This window comes from Scylla paramamosain, chromosome 19, assembly GCF_035594125.1.
Source record: "Scylla paramamosain isolate STU-SP2022 chromosome 19, ASM3559412v1, whole genome shotgun sequence".
Taxonomy (NCBI): domain Eukaryota; kingdom Metazoa; phylum Arthropoda; class Malacostraca; order Decapoda; family Portunidae; genus Scylla; species Scylla paramamosain.
This window is the reverse complement of record NC_087169.1, coordinates 19,641,142-19,656,141: the sequence shown is the minus strand read 5'-3', so window position 1 is coordinate 19,656,141 and position 15,000 is coordinate 19,641,142. Positions and strand designations below refer to the sequence as shown.

The 15,000-nt window shown below is 44.1% G+C and overlaps 1 protein-coding gene across 9 annotated transcripts in view; it reads left to right on the top strand.

Annotated features, from left to right (window-relative positions):
* The window catches only part of LOC135109836 (serine/arginine repetitive matrix protein 2-like), a 285,688-nt gene that overhangs the window by 263,736 nt on the left and 6,952 nt on the right, over positions 1–15,000 (top strand). For all 9 annotated transcript variants that reach the window (XM_064021577.1, XM_064021583.1, XM_064021576.1 and 6 more), the window contains 2 exons: positions 1–1,740; positions 14,613–14,713. The exon at positions 1–1,740 is cut by the window's left edge and continues 217 nt beyond it. In XM_064021577.1, the coding sequence (XP_063877647.1) occupies positions 414–1,740; positions 14,613–14,713 (1,428 nt within the window). In that variant the 5' untranslated portion in view covers positions 1–413. The remainder of the gene's footprint in view (positions 1,741–14,612; positions 14,714–15,000) is intronic.

Below are 15,000 nucleotides of genomic sequence, written 5' to 3'. Positions count from 1 at the left end.
AGAAATAAGAGCAAAGAGGGAGGAAGAGAGAGGGAAAAGAGAGAAGGATAGAGAGAGAAAGAGAGAGTGGGAAAATTTATTACGGTAGCTGTTGTATACATCACACAGCGTTACCAGTGTATCTTCCGGCGAGTCAGGATGAAGCTGCAGGGCTGGCAGGAGCCGCCGCCGCCCTTCCCTTGCCTGGTGCGGGGCGGAACACGGACGCAACTCAAATAAAAACATCCTCCTTGCTCTCATTAGTGAAAACAACACACCCGCAACACTCACTCACCTGGCAAGGGAAGTTGTGTTGCCAAGCCTTTACTTTCCCTCTCTCTCAAGGAGAAACGGAGAAGGAGAAACAGAAAAGAAGGTTAGAAAAGAGTTCCCAAGTAATCACAGCCGCTGGGAATACGTCAGGACTTGGCATTATGGGTCCGCCCCGCTACGTGCCCCACCCAGTGCCCCGGGAGGTGGCGGGCGGGGCGGGGCGTTGCCTGGGGGCTGTCCGGCGCGTCACGACTTTCCAGAGGGAGACGAGAAACTTGGCTCGCCATTTACCGCCCTCAACAACGCCTTCCCGAGTTGCCTTTGAAGTGACTGCTCCAAAGGTCGACGAAAATGAAGGAGAAGTGGTCATGCGGGACAACAACTTTCCTCGTCCCCACCGCCGCCGCCGCCGCCGCCGCCGTCGCCGTCGAAGAGTTCCTCCAAGTTCGGGCAATTCTGAGGAACGTGAACTCCGAGCGGCTGAGAGTCGTGACGCGGGTGTGAACGCGGCTCACTCCTCGCTACCTCTCCCCAACTTACGAACTCCAGGCTCGTGGAACTCCAGTCTTCAGGATCTGGGGAATGTTACTGAGTCCCTGGCTGGCGGCGGAGGGTGTGGGTGTGGGCGGCGTGGGGGAGGGGCGGCCCAAGTTGTGGCGGAGGAAGGTGAGGCCTCGTGCAGGTGTTTTCTAGCCTCGTGTCCTGACAACACGTGCAGGTCTGGTCCCCTTTGTGCAGGAGAGGGCGAGGGGCGCCCGCTGCCGCCACTGCAAGGCGCAGATGATCCCATTACCACCACCACCACCGCCACCGCCACCATATCCTCCCCCAGGAGCCACAGTCGCTCCCCCTCCAGGCTCCCCCACACTGTGAAGGCGCCGGGCGGGGAGACGCGCACCTCAGGCTCCCTCATGACACACGGCCACACCTCGGGACCACAGGGGCAGCGGGGCCACAGGTCACAGTCTCCACCAGGGTTTGGCTGCCCCGCCGCCACCACAGGCTCAATAGCAGTAGCAGGTCTCACTCTGCCGCCCGGAACACCGGACCGCAGCGCCACGCCACCCACAAGACGAAGGGCAGCGGCAGAGTCCCCAGGAAGGATTCCTCACGCTACAGCGGCAAGCGGAAAGACGTCTCACCACGCTCCGCCGCTTCCTGCAGGATGGCGGCACCACTCAGGGTCACCAGGGCGTGCGGCACTCACCACACAGGCACCGCCACACACAGGCTCGTCACCAGTGTCACCAGAAAGGGCCAGCCACGCCCAAAGGTCAGGCAACCGCCGCAGCCCCCCTCCATGTCCCTCACGCCCCCGCCACTCCCAGCCAAGTGGGCCTCCGCCCCCCAGAGCGAGGAATCACTCGTGCGGAGGCCAGGCCAGCTCGTCCCCCCGCTCTGGGTGGTGGCCCTTCCTCCTGACACCGCCCCTCCTTCTGCTGCTGCTGCTGCCGCCCGCTGCCTCCCCCAACGAACTCGACGAGGAAGGTGAGGCGGCCTTGTGTCTTGTGTGTGTGTAGAGAGAGAGAGAGAGAGAGAGAGAGAGAGAGAGAGAGAGAGAGAGAGAGAGAGAGAGAGAGAGAGAGAGAGAGAATCAAATGCTCAAAATTTCAATAGCATCGTACTTGTCCAACTATATATATATATATATATATATATATATATATATATATATATATATATATATATATATATATATATATATATATATATATATATATATATATATATATATATATATATATATATATATATATATATATATATATATATATAATTAGAAGGTGGTGACAGTTTTTCCAAACTTTTCCTAACTTGTTTGCTGGACTGACGACGGAAAAAAGTGAAGTCAAACAGTCCGTCTTGGGAGCAAGAAACACACACACACACACACACACACACACACACACACACACACACACACACACACACACACACACACACACACACACACAACACTCAAACACACATTCAAACACACATTCAAACACACACACACACAGACACGCACACACACACACACACACACACACACACACCACAAATTCGCCGCAAAAATGCTGGGAAATTACCGACGCCGAGTCTTGGTCGTTAGAGTTGAATCACCGGAGGACGTACTTTGATACCGGAGTAAATAGTGTCTGGTAATAATAGTTATGGGGTGGAGAGGGTCGCCGGCTCCCTCGGGTGGAAGCAAGTGCCTCCTTGTCCGCCCTGATCGACCTGGAAATTACAGAGGAGGAAGGTTAAAATCTTATGAGGCGAGGCGGAGGCACGGCGTGAGGAACAGGCGGCCAGGGAGTTCGGGGAAAAAGAAAGGAACGAAGAGGAGAATATGAAAGAGGAATAGAAGGAGGAGTGAGAGGAAAGTGCGGGAGAGGGAGGAGGAGAGTGGGAAGTACGGGGGAAAAAAGTGGAAGAAACGAGGAAGGGAGATGGAGGAAAAAGAAAAGAGAAACGTGGAGAATACGAAAGAGGAAAAGGAGAGAGAGAGAGAGAGAGAGAGAGAGAGAGAGAGAGAGAGAGAGAGAGAGAGAGAGAGAGAGAGAGAGAGAGAGAGAGAGAGAGAGAGAGAGGATAACATAGGCGAGAAAAAGGGTGAAGAGGAGAGGAAAAAGGAAAAAGGAGGAGGAGGAGGAGGAGCAGGAGCAGGAGGAGAGGAGAATAAGAAAAGAGAGAAGAAGTGAAGGAGAGAATAAGAAAAAGGAAGAAAGGAAGTGGAGGGAAACGTGGAAGAGGAGAATAAGGAGGGAGAGATAAAGTGGAGGATATGAAAGGAGAGAAGGAGGAAGAGGAGGAGGAGGAGGAGGAGGAGGAGGAGGAGGAGGACGTGGCTTTGATATTATTAGAGAGGAGAATGTGAAGGAAGAGGGATGGGAGTGGAGAATGTGAGAGGTGAGGAAAGAGGAGACCGAAGAACACGAACGAGGGAGAAAATGAAGAATTCGGAGAAGAGGGAGGGAAGGAAGTGGATAATGCGAAATCGAGGAAGAATGGGAATGAATAATGTAGAGCAGAGGAAGGGAGTGAGCTGAAAAAGAAGAGGAGAAGAGAAAAAGCAGAATATGTAGTAGACAGCGGAGTACAGGAAGGAAGGAAGGAAGATGCGAGAGAAAATGGAGAGGTGAGTGAAACGAAGAACAGAATAAGAGGAAAGACAAGATACGTAGAAGAAAGAGAATAAAGATATATGATAGTGTATATGATAAAAGAGAAATATACAAAAAACAAGGAGTAAGAAGTAAAAATTATATTAAAGCATAAATTTAAGTAATAAATTTCACACATTTTCGTGTTAGAGAATAAAAGAAAGACGAGATACATAGAAGGAAAAAATATATAGAGTTAAGTATATTAATTTAAAAAAATATATTAAAGAGTTATAAAGATAATACTAAATACAACGTGATAAATCTCATATATTCGTGTTGAAAATAAAAAAAATAAAAAAAAGACGAGGTAAGAAAAATAATAAAAAAACAAAAAAAGATTATTATTTAAAAACACACACTTAAAAAGAGTTATACATAAAACAAAAATAATAACAAACAGAACGTAATAAATTTAATGGAAGAGGAAACACGAGTGACATAGGAGGAAAAAGATGAAAAAAAAAAACACATTGAAGTAAAGAGTTATAAAAAAAATGATAATAAACACAACGTAATAAATCTCATCATTTTCGTGCGAGTATTGATGGCAAGGCATTAATTAATTATAACGAAGGTGTTTTACTGAAATGAACACACCTGCCCCACGCCTCTCTGTCTTTATCCCTCCCCGGAGCCTGAGTGAGTGGGATTTAATTAGGGAAAAGCGAGAAGGAAATACCTCCAACACGCACATTTTCCAGATAAAAGATAATTTTGTTAGGCTGCCCCACCTCTTCCCCTCTCCCCTTCCCCTTTCCCCTTCCCCTCTTCCCTTCCCCTCTTCCCTTCCCCACTTCCCTTCCCCTCTCCTCTTCCCTTCCCTTCCTTCGGCCAGGTAAGAGGGAAGGGAAGTTGATCAAGAGGCAGCCAGGTAAGTGTACAGATGTGTGTGTGTGTGTGTGTGTGTGTGTGTGTGTGTGTGTGTGTGTGTGTGTGTGTGTGTGTGTGGACAGGTGAGGTCGTTGCCTTCTGCCAGGTAAATTTTAATCGTAATAACTCTTTTTTCTCCTTTCCTTCATCCTCATCATAGTAATAGTCTTCCTCCTCCTTCTCCTCTTCCTCCTCTTCCTCTTTCTCTTCCTCATCCTCTTCCTTCTCCTCCTCCTCCTCCTCCTCCTCCTCCTCCTCCTCCTCCTCCTCCTCCTCCTCCTCCTCCTTCTCCTCCTCCTCCTCCTCCTCCTCCTCTCCTGTTGTTTTTATTCTCTGTCGATTGGCTTTCTTCCGTCTGGAAGAGGAGGAGGAAGAGGAGGAACGAAGACGTGCTGGTGTGTGGAGTAGGAAAGAGGAGGAGGAGGAGGAGGAGGAGGAGGTGGTGGTGGTGGTGGTGGTGGTGGTGGTGGTGGTGGTGTGAGAAGCACGAGAAGACGAGAAAGAAAATGTAGGACGACAGAGAGAGAGAGAGAGAGAGAGAGAGAGAGAGAGAGAGAGAGAGAGAGAGAGAGAGAGAGAGAGAGAGAGAGAGAGAGAGAGAGAGAGAGATGCATCTTGAGTAGTGTTAAAGTTTAGTATTAGAAATTAGTGTTAGAATCTCTCTCTCTCTCTCTCTCTCTCTCTCTCTCTCTCTCTCTCTCTCTCTCTCTCTCTCTCTCTCTCTCTCTCTCTCTCTCTCTCTCTCTCAAAATGGAGGTCGGTCATCAGGATAACTTTTATAACAAATACACAAGGCTGAAGAAAAGCAGAGACAGAGAGAGAGAGAGAGAGAGAGAGAGAGAGAGAGAGAGAGAGAGAGAGAGAGAGAGAGAGAGAGAGAGAGAGAGAGAGAGAGCGGAGGGGATGAAAGTAATGGAATGCTCTGAAAAGGGAAGAAATTTGAGTGACTGGAAGAGAAATTGGAGGAAGAATATTGCAGGAATGAGAGAGAGAGAGAGAGAGAGAGAGAGAGAGAGAGAGAGAGAGAGAGAGAGAGAGAGAGAGAGAGAGAGAGAGAGTAGATGAGACCCAAGCAGGATTAAAAAAAGGGGTGGAGGGAATGAGATGAAAGAGGAAGCTAAAGAAGAAAAATCTTATCTAGCAATGTTGAAGTAGGATAGAAAAAAAAAATAAGAAAAGGAAGAGGAGGAGGAGAAGGAAGAGAAGGAGGAGGAGGAGGAGGAGGAAGATTACACTGGATTACATTATAAGCTATATTGCTAAGAGCGCTATTTCTGTCTGTCTGTCCGTTTGTCTGTCGCTCTGTCTCACGTCTTCACAGTGATGAGACCCAATTTAGGATTAACACTTGACACCATCCAGTGCAGAATGGTCGATAAGTCCCTCGAAAATTAAGGAGATTCCAAAATTTTCGACTCTATCAATTGTTTTCTCTGTTCCCTTCTTGCTCCAAAAGTGAACCATGAGCTGTGATGATTTTTTAAGATGTTTTATGTAGCGTTGCTGTCCTTTGATTTTTGACAACAGTTTTTGGCTCAACTTTGATTTTTGACAACAGTTTTTGGCTCAATTTGGTAACCGGCGCCTCAGTGGACTTTATTTATTTATTTTTTTTTCTATATATATATAATTTTGTTGCCCTTGGCCGGTTCCCCCTTCTAAAAACGGGCGTATAGTTACAAAATTTGAACAGACACTTGAAATACTAATCTGACTTTCATATTATCATTAAACACCTAATAAAAAAATAAAAAAAAACAAGGTTGAATAAGGCCCCCACCCCCACCCCCACCCCTACCTCCTGTGACAACGTGGGTGTAAAACCAAAAAAAAAAAAAAAAATCAAGGAAAACTGCAAGTAGCCATCAGGACTTCACGTGGCAGTCCCTGTACAAAACATGCCTGCCTATTTCCACTTATTAACCTCATCTATTAATCTGCCTAGTCTTTTGAAGCTCCCTTTTGACTCGGCGCTCACAACCTGATTACTGAGTCTATTCCATTCATCTGCCAGTCCATTGAAAACCAGTCTAAACCGAAGTGAATACCTCCTACCTTGTGGAATACGAAACCATGGAAATTTGATGGTAAAGAATGTTGGTTGTGCTGTTTGTATTACTGTTGGTGTAGAAAATTGTGAAAAAAGCGATAAGTAAATGCTGTGGTTATGCGCTTTTCTTGTTATACTAAATTACTACAGCATTACCGCAGCAACATTCATGAAAAGTAATAACTAAAAAGTGTGGCTGTACATTTTTTTTTTCCTTTATTTGAATTACAATTAGAGCAGGAAAAATCGGAAAAAAAGAAAAACAATTCTATAACTGTATATCTGTACGTTTTCCATTTAAAAGATAAGGGGAATAAAGTTAATTGGATTATTTAAACAGAACCACATAGAGTCTGGCCACAGAGTCCCTTGGGTCCGAAGTAGGTGGCTTGTCTTTAACTTGGCTAGGGATTATCTTTACCTTCTCCACGATTAGTACAGAAGATTGGCGATTTGGTGAGCAGGGACCCCCGTTTTCTTTTTCCCCTCAGATACAGAAATTGGAGGAGGAGGAGCAGGAGGAGGAGAGCGGAAAAGAGGAAGATAGTAACAGTGACATGGAGGTGATGATGGTGATAACTGTAATGGTGATAGTGATAGTTTGTGACAGTGATGGTGATTGTGGTGGTGATCGTTATAATGGTGTTAGTGATGGTGAGAGTGATAATAACGATGGTTGGTGATTTTGGTGTTGATGTTTGCAGTGATGGTGATAATGTTGTTGTTGTTAAGGATGCTACTAGTTATGATGCTGGTGATAATGGTGATGTCGGTGATTGTGGAGGTACTGATGATGAAAATAGTGGTGGTAGTGGTGATGAAGATAGGAGTAATGATTGTGGTGATGATAGATGTGATGGTGATGGTGGTGGCGGTGATGGGGACAGTAGTAATGCTCGTGGTGATGAAGATAGTGGTGATGACGCTAGTGGTGGTGGTGGTGGCGATGATGAAAACACTAGTAATGGCGGTTGTGATGATGGAGACAGTAGAAATGGTGGAGTGGTGATGAAGATAGCGATGATGGTGCTAGTGGTGGTGGTGGTGGTGGTGGCGGCAGGTAATTCTCCTTCATCTAACGGGAGGGAAAGTTTGAGATAACTGAAGGTCTTTCCCGGGTCGTGTCTCTTTGGAAGAAACTTTCTCCTTCTCGGGCCGGGGAATCCCCAGTGTGCGGTCAACACATTCTCTCTCTCTCTCTCTCTCTCTCTCTCTCTCTCTCTCTCTCTCTCTCTCTCTCTCTCTCTCTCTCTCTCTCTCTCTGAAAATACTTTGATATATGTGTGAAGAATAAGAGAGAGAGAGAGAGAGAGAGAGAGAGAGAGAGAGAGAGAGAGAGAGAGAGAGAGAGAGAGACCTTACTATTCTACGTGTGTGTGTGTGTGTGTGTGTGTGTGTGTTTAATATTCAGGGATGAAAAATAAATCATCATATTTCTATTGTACGTTTTTTTTTCATTCAATACATAATATTGTCTCTTTCCTGCTGCCTCGGGTTTATTATTTGTATTTGCTTTTCGATACAAGATTTATCTCATTTATTTATTTAATATTCTCGCATTGGAAACGTTGCATTTTTTTTTTTTTTTACTTTATTATTCAGCTTTGTCTCTTTTTTTTTCCATTTTTATTAACACTCATTTTTCTTTTTATTTTGGTTTATCTATTTATTTATTTTTGCAGTGCAGTATTTTAAACTCTTTATTTTCTAAAATACATACTTTATATTTCCCCAGTTTTGTGTGAAAGTTAGTAATTTTAGCCTTTCCAGTACTAGATAACTTTTCCATAACTTGTCACAACTTTTCAGCACCCGTTTTAGTACTACCGTGTTTTTAAATAGTTATATAGCCAAGAAAAGATTACATTATCCTCTTAGTATCTGTAATTATCTGTGTCCACCCAAACAATTCTTTTACAATGTTCAGTTTTAGCAAGAGAAAGACTGTTGCAAGGAAGAGATTTATTTTATCAGTTATCTAGCTTAGAAAAGACAAAATGAACTTTTATTCTCTCTAATTTCATGTGTACATTCAAATAATCTCTTATTACAGTGCCTAATGTTAACAAAAAGAACTAGTATATTAGGGAAGGAGTAATTTTTCACTTCTTTAGCTTAAAAAGTACAAAATTTAGTTTGAAAGGAAAAAAATCAACCTCATACTCTCTTTTTTTTTTTTTTGTCCATTCAATTTTTTTCTCAGTGCTCAGAATATCAACAAAAGGTCAATCATGGTAGGAAAGGTTGGTTTTTATATTTCTTTAGCTTAGAAAGTATAAAATTTAGCTTGAAAAGACAAAATTAACCAGCTATTCTCTAATTTTCTGTGGACATTCAAACAGTTTCTTTTATTGTTCAGAATGTTAACAGAAGGTCGACCATGGCAGGGAGGGGATTGATTTTACTTTTACTTGTATTTTATTTTTATTTTTATTCAGAAGTCAGTGTTGTGACAAGTGTAGGTCCTTCACCCAAGGTTAGAGTTTCCTCCAAGCATATACAGTTTATTTCCCAGGCGGCTGAATTTTTCCTTCTCGAACGCTCGCTTTGAAGTATTTTCAATTCCTTATATTTTCTGATTATATTTGTCATGCTTTTTATATTATTCAACCTTCTTCTCTTCTTTTCATATCCACACACTCACTTTCCTCCTCCTCCTTTCCTTCTTTCCTTCCTTCCTTTGCCTCTGTAAGAAACGTTTCCTCTCTCATACTCTATTTGCTCGCTCTCACTTTCCTATCTCCTCTCCTCTCCCTCTCTCTCTCTCTCTTCTTCACACACACACACACTCACACCCAACAAAATATTTCCTTTCTCCTCACAGCTTCCTCCACATAGTTTTCCCCATAGTCTCTTAGGCACCACTCATTTCACCTCCTCCCCCTCCCCGAGTCTTTCTTTTTGTCCCCTCCTCCCCTCCTTTTCTCTCCCTTCTTCCCCTTCGCCTAATTTGGTATCCCTCTCACGCACTCTGTTGCTCTACTTTCCTCTCATTTCTTCGTTTTCTTTTACCGGTGGAATGAACCTCACATTCTTCCCTATCCTCCTCTCCTCCGGTTTCTCTCCCCCTCTTTCCTTCCTCCTTCCATCGTCTTCTGTGCTCGTCTCAAGTTCTCCCTGTGTTCTCTTTTTAATTTTCGTTTACTTCCCCCAAGTGACATTTTCTTCTTTCTTCCCTTTCTTCCTTCTTTTCTTTTTTTTACTTTGTTTCTTCCTTCTGCATTCCTTCCTCATGATATCTTCTCCCTTTCTTCGTTCCTTCCCTCCTCTTTGTTCTTTCATGTTCCTTTCCTTTGTTCATCACTTCACCATTCTTCCCACCTTCGCTTTTCATAACCTTTCTTTCCTTTCTCTTCTTCCTTCTTTCTCTCCCTTTATTCCTCTCTTACCTTTCCTTATCATCCAGCATCACACTTCATACCCTCTCTTCACCGTTTCTATCTCCCCGTTATCTTTTATATGCTCCCCCTCTTCCTATATCCTTCCCTTCCTTCCTTCCTTCCTTCCATCAACTCACCCACATTCTTTAATAGTCCTTTCGCTCTCCTTCACTCACCGTTTCTTTCTTCTTTCCATCATTTTTTTACTATATTTTTTTTCCTTTCGTCTATCTCAATCGACATTTTTTTCTTATTCTATATTCTTCCTTTCCTTCTCTCCCTATTCATTTTTTTCCCTTGCTGATTTATCTTTCGTCTTTACTTTCCTTCTTACCGATTTCCTATCCATTTTTTCTCTCTCTCTCTTTCCCTCTCCCCTTGCCTTACTCCTTCTTCTCCTATTCCATTAAAGAGTCCGTATTTCTTTTGAATCTCACCCTTTTCTTCTTCCCCTTCATTATCTCTCCTTCTAGTTATCTTTATTTCTCCCTACCCTTTCCACTGCTTTCTCTCCCTTCCCTTCCCATTATTCCTTACGTCTCCCAACACTTCCTCCCCTTCCTTTCTTATCATTCCTCTCTTTACATTTCCGCCACTTTCTCTCCCATCCTTCCCCATCACTCCGTCCCATCTTCAGGCGTCTAATGGGTGAGAATGAAGAGTGACCGCATCTCCTAGGGGACTCAAGTGACGGTGCTGGTGGTGGTGGTGGTGGTGGTGGTGGTGGTGGTAGTGGCCCCAAAACTGTGCCGCGCGGCCCTCGCTTGGGACTTGCGTGCTGAAAATGGATAAATAAATACCTTGTAGGAAAGGTTCTTATTATTAGGGAGCAGCTGGATTGTTTACCTGCAGGCTGCCTTGTTTCCTTGTTTATAGGGTTATTTTTTTAACTTTTTTCCCCCCTCCGAATATATTTTTTTCCTTTTTCTTTTTTTTGCGTTTTTTTAATCCTTTTGTCTTTGTTCGAAGTTTTTTTTTATTCTTTTTTCCCTTTTTTTCTGTTCGGGTGTTCTTTTTTTTTTAGCTTTTTTTTCCATTCCCTTTCGTTTGTCTTCACTTTTTCCATGTTCACTCGAAGTTTTAAATTTGTCTTTTTCGTCTTTTTTTATTATTTTTCTCGTATGTGTTTCCTTTTTTTCTTTTTTTCTCTTGTTTGCGAGGTATTTTTTATTTTTCCTTTTTTCCTTTCTCCTACTTATCTTCTCCTCCTCCTCCTCCTCCTCCTCCTCCTCCTCCTCCTCCTCCTCCTCCTCCTCCTCCTCCTCCTCCTCCTCTTCCTCCTCCTCCTCTTCCTCCTCCTCCTCCTCCTCCTCCTCCTCCTCCTCCTCCTCCTCCTCCTCCTCCTCCTCCTCCTCCTCCTATTTTCTCCCCACTTACAGCTGTTTTGTCGTTTTTCTTATCAATACCTTCATTGTTTTTCGTTTTCTTTTATTACCTCCACTTTTCTTTTGTTTCCCTTTCAATCTTCATATTGGTTCTCGTATTTCTTTTGTTCCCCCTTATTACTTTTCCTTCTTTTTAAGCTCGTCATTCATTCATCTTTCATCTCTTTTTTCTATCATTACTGAATCTCTTACTCATTATACTCAATGTCTTCACCTCACAAACGCACAAACACTCTTAAAATCTATTCCTTTTTTTTAAGCTTGTCATTCATGCTTCGTTTCTTTCCTTTTTTTCTATCATTCCTGCGTTTCTTACTCATTATAGCCCTTCCGTTCGTCTCACAAACGCAAAACCTGTTCCTGCAAAGCCAATCGCAAAATCAAACGAAAAATTACAGACGAACAATAGACAGATCCGATACGAGAGTGAAAAAAACAACAGGAAAAAAAAAGAAAAAAGAAAAAAAACAACAGCAACCGGAGTCTTAAGTTTGAAATCCTGGCTGTCGACGAGGATTGAAGAGCCGTCTTATAAACCTCAATTTCAACTAGGCTTTTAATCGCGTGTTCAAAGCCTGTTTGTTGGCGCGAGTTGACGCTAGGGAGGGGGGCAGGGGTGAAGAGGGGGTTAGAGAGAATCGCCGTCCCCTCTTCTTTCGTCCCTCGTCCCCAGCCCCCTCGTCACCAGCTCTCCGTCACTCCCCAGCACATCTGCGTCACGTTTCAGCCCGCAGGTATAATTATTAGTAGATTCCCTCCCAGACAGAATCGACTAGAGGCAGTGTGTCAGCCACGTTCTAATTGCTCCCTGCCTCCCCCTCTCTCTCTCTCTCTCTCTCTCTCTCTCTCTCTCTCTCTCTCTCTCTCTCTCTCTCTCTCTCTCTCTCTCTCTCTCGCTCTCGCTCGGTCGGCCGCTATCGCTCTGCTCTTCATAATCGACGGTGCGTGACATGCCTTTATTACAGTTCAGTAGTTAATGTACTGTTATTAGTTACAGGTTGAGTTTTGGTGCACAGCTAATCATTTTCTGATGACCGCTGGGGTTAGTGGTCGGGGCCATTTTTTCCCGCGGTGTTGTTGCTTCTCGCTCCTCCTGCTGCTGCTGCTGCTACTGCTGCTGCTACTGCTGCTGCTGCTGCTGCTGCTGCTGCTGCTGCTGCTGCTGCTATGTTTGCTGTTTACTGTTTGTATTTATTTATTTTTTTCTTTGAAGCTGATGTTTTTGCTGCACTGCTACTACTACTACTACTACTACTACTACTACTACTACTACTACTACTACTACTACTACTAATAATAATAATAATAATAATAATAATAATAAATGAAAAATAATCCTTTTCTCTCTCTCTCTCTCTCTCTCTCTCTCTCTCTCTCTCTCTCTCTCTCTCTCTCTCTCTCTCTCTCTCTCTCTCTCTCTCTCTCTCTCTCTCTCTCTCTCTCTCTCTCTCTCTCTCTCTCTCCCTAAACTCCTTGCTTCTGATAAATTTTCATTACGCTTTCATGCTCTTTTTTATTATTTTCGTCTTTTTTCGTCTTTTTCTTCCATTTTCTTGGTCTGGGCATAATATTTTCTTTGCGGTTTCTCGGTTAGGTCACGTGGTAAGGAAATAGTATCTAATTTATCAAGGGAGGATTCGTTAAGGAAGTTATTACTTTCACTCTTACCGCGCCCTTTATCGTTTTCTCCTCCTCCTTCACCTCCTCCTCCTCCTCCTCCTCCTCCTCCTCCTCCTCCTCTTCTTTCTTCTTCTTCTGCAATTCTCCTTCTGTCTCTCTTTTGTTTCCTCGTCTTCATTCACTTTCTTCTTCTTTCTCCTTCTCCTTGTTTTCCTCCTTCCAGTCCTTGTCCTGCTTCTCGTCCTTATGTTCTTCCTCCTCCTCCTCCTCCTCCTCTTCTTTTTCTTCTTCTTCCTCTTCCTCCTCCTCCTTTTCTTGCTCCTTTACAGCTTCCTTCATGATTTTTTCGACTCTTCCCTCCAATGTAAATCTCCCAATTCCTTCCTTCCTCCTCCTCCTCCTCCTTCTCCTCCTCCTCCTCCTCCTCCTCCTCCTCCTCGTCCTCCTTTACCTCCTTCTTCTCCTTCTCTGCTTCCGCTTCCTCTTCCTCTGTTTTTGTTTTGTTGTACGCTTTATTTTTTTCAATTTGCATCTTGCTCTCCTTTCTCTTCGCTTTTCTCTTCTCCCTCTTCCCGTTCACTTTTTATTTTTCTTGCGTCAGAACTCACAATAATTGTTTCATCAGTTCTTGCCAACAACTCTTCCTCCTCCTCCTCCTCCTCCTCCTCCTCCTCCTCCTCTTCCTCTTTTCCACTCTCCTTCTTCTTCGGAACTTCCTTGTTTTTCGCAGTTTCCCCTCCATCAACTTAACTTAATCCTGCCTTTCCCCTCCCTTTCCTTCCATTCCTACTCTCGGTACTTTCCTCTCTGTCCCCTTTTTTCCCCTCCACCCACTGCTCCCCACTGTCCTTACTCCCCTCCCTTCCCTCTTTCCTTACACACCCTCCTTTGCTCCTTCTTCCTTCCCTTTCTTTTCCTTCTTATACATCTTCATATTCTCTCCTTCCTTTCCTCTCTTTTTTGCTTCCCTCTCCTCCTCTTTCCTTGCACATCCTCACTTACTCTCTTCCATTTTCTCCCTTTCCTCTCCTTCGTAGACATCCTTTTGTATTGTCCATCCCTTCCTTCCTTCCCCTTATCCTCTTCCTCTTCTTTCCTTCCCCTCCTTCCCCCTCCTTCCCCATTTTCTTCAGCCGACCTACACACCTTCCGGCTGGTTCTCTCTTTCCTTCTTCTGGAACACCGTAAAGGAATCTTGGGCTCCGTTCACTGGCCACATTTGGTGAGGGAAAGTGTGTTGGACAGGGAAGCTACACTGAGGATGAGAGGAGGCGACACTGCGGGCCTAATTAAGTGATTAAGAGAGAGAGAGAGAGAGAGAGAGAGAGAAGAGGGAGAGGGAGAGACGTACGAACATCCAGGGCAAACAGGTGCAGAGGAAAGAAATAATTAAGGTAAACAAAGGTGAAGGAAAAGCGAGCAGCAGCGGGTTAAGTACCTGAGTGTTTGCTGATGAAAGAAAGAAATCATGATACGAGAAATGGACGAAAAAAAAAAGTGGTGGGTGGTTGGGGGGAAGAATCGTGCAGTAAGTGAGCAGCACGTAGGGTAGTGAAAAGAAAAGGAAAGCAAGGAAGGAAACAATGCGAGAAAATGAGAAAATGCAAGAACACAAATTCGGAAGAGTAAATTATAAAAGATGCAAAAGGAATTAAAGTACAAAGAAACACTAATGAGAGAGAGAGAGAGAGAGAGAGAGAGAGAGAGAGAGAGAGAGAGAGAGAGAGAGAGAGAGAGAGAGAGAGAGAGAGAGAGAGAGAGAGAGAGAGAGAGAGAGAGAGAGAGAGAGAGAGAGAGAGAGAGAGAGAGAGAGAGAGAGAGAGAGACTTGTTCTATTGTTATTCCGCTCCTGTTAATGTATTTTCCTTCTTTTCTCTCCCTTCCCTCGCCCCGAAACACACAGAAATCCGTCCCGTGTTGTCAGCACCAGTACGTAACCTCTCCTTAGTGGCAGGACGAAATGCTCAACTCACCTGTAATGTGGAGAACCTGCATGAGTACAAGGTAAGGTGCGCCAGGTGTACGAGGTGGTGGTGGTGGTGGTGGTGGTGTAGGTAGGAATAAGATGTGTTTTTCTGGTGGTTTTTTTGGGGGGGGGCTTTTTTGTGTGTGTGTGTGTGTATGTGTGTGTGTGTCTGTGTTTCGTGGTGTTTGTGGTGGTGATTTGTGTGTTGTTGTTATGTTCTGTGTGTGTGTGTGTGTGTTTATGTATGTCTTCTTGGTTTTTTTGTGGTGTTGCTTCGTAGTGTGTGGTGATGTGAGATTGATGGCTTTGTTTTACGTGTCTCTGT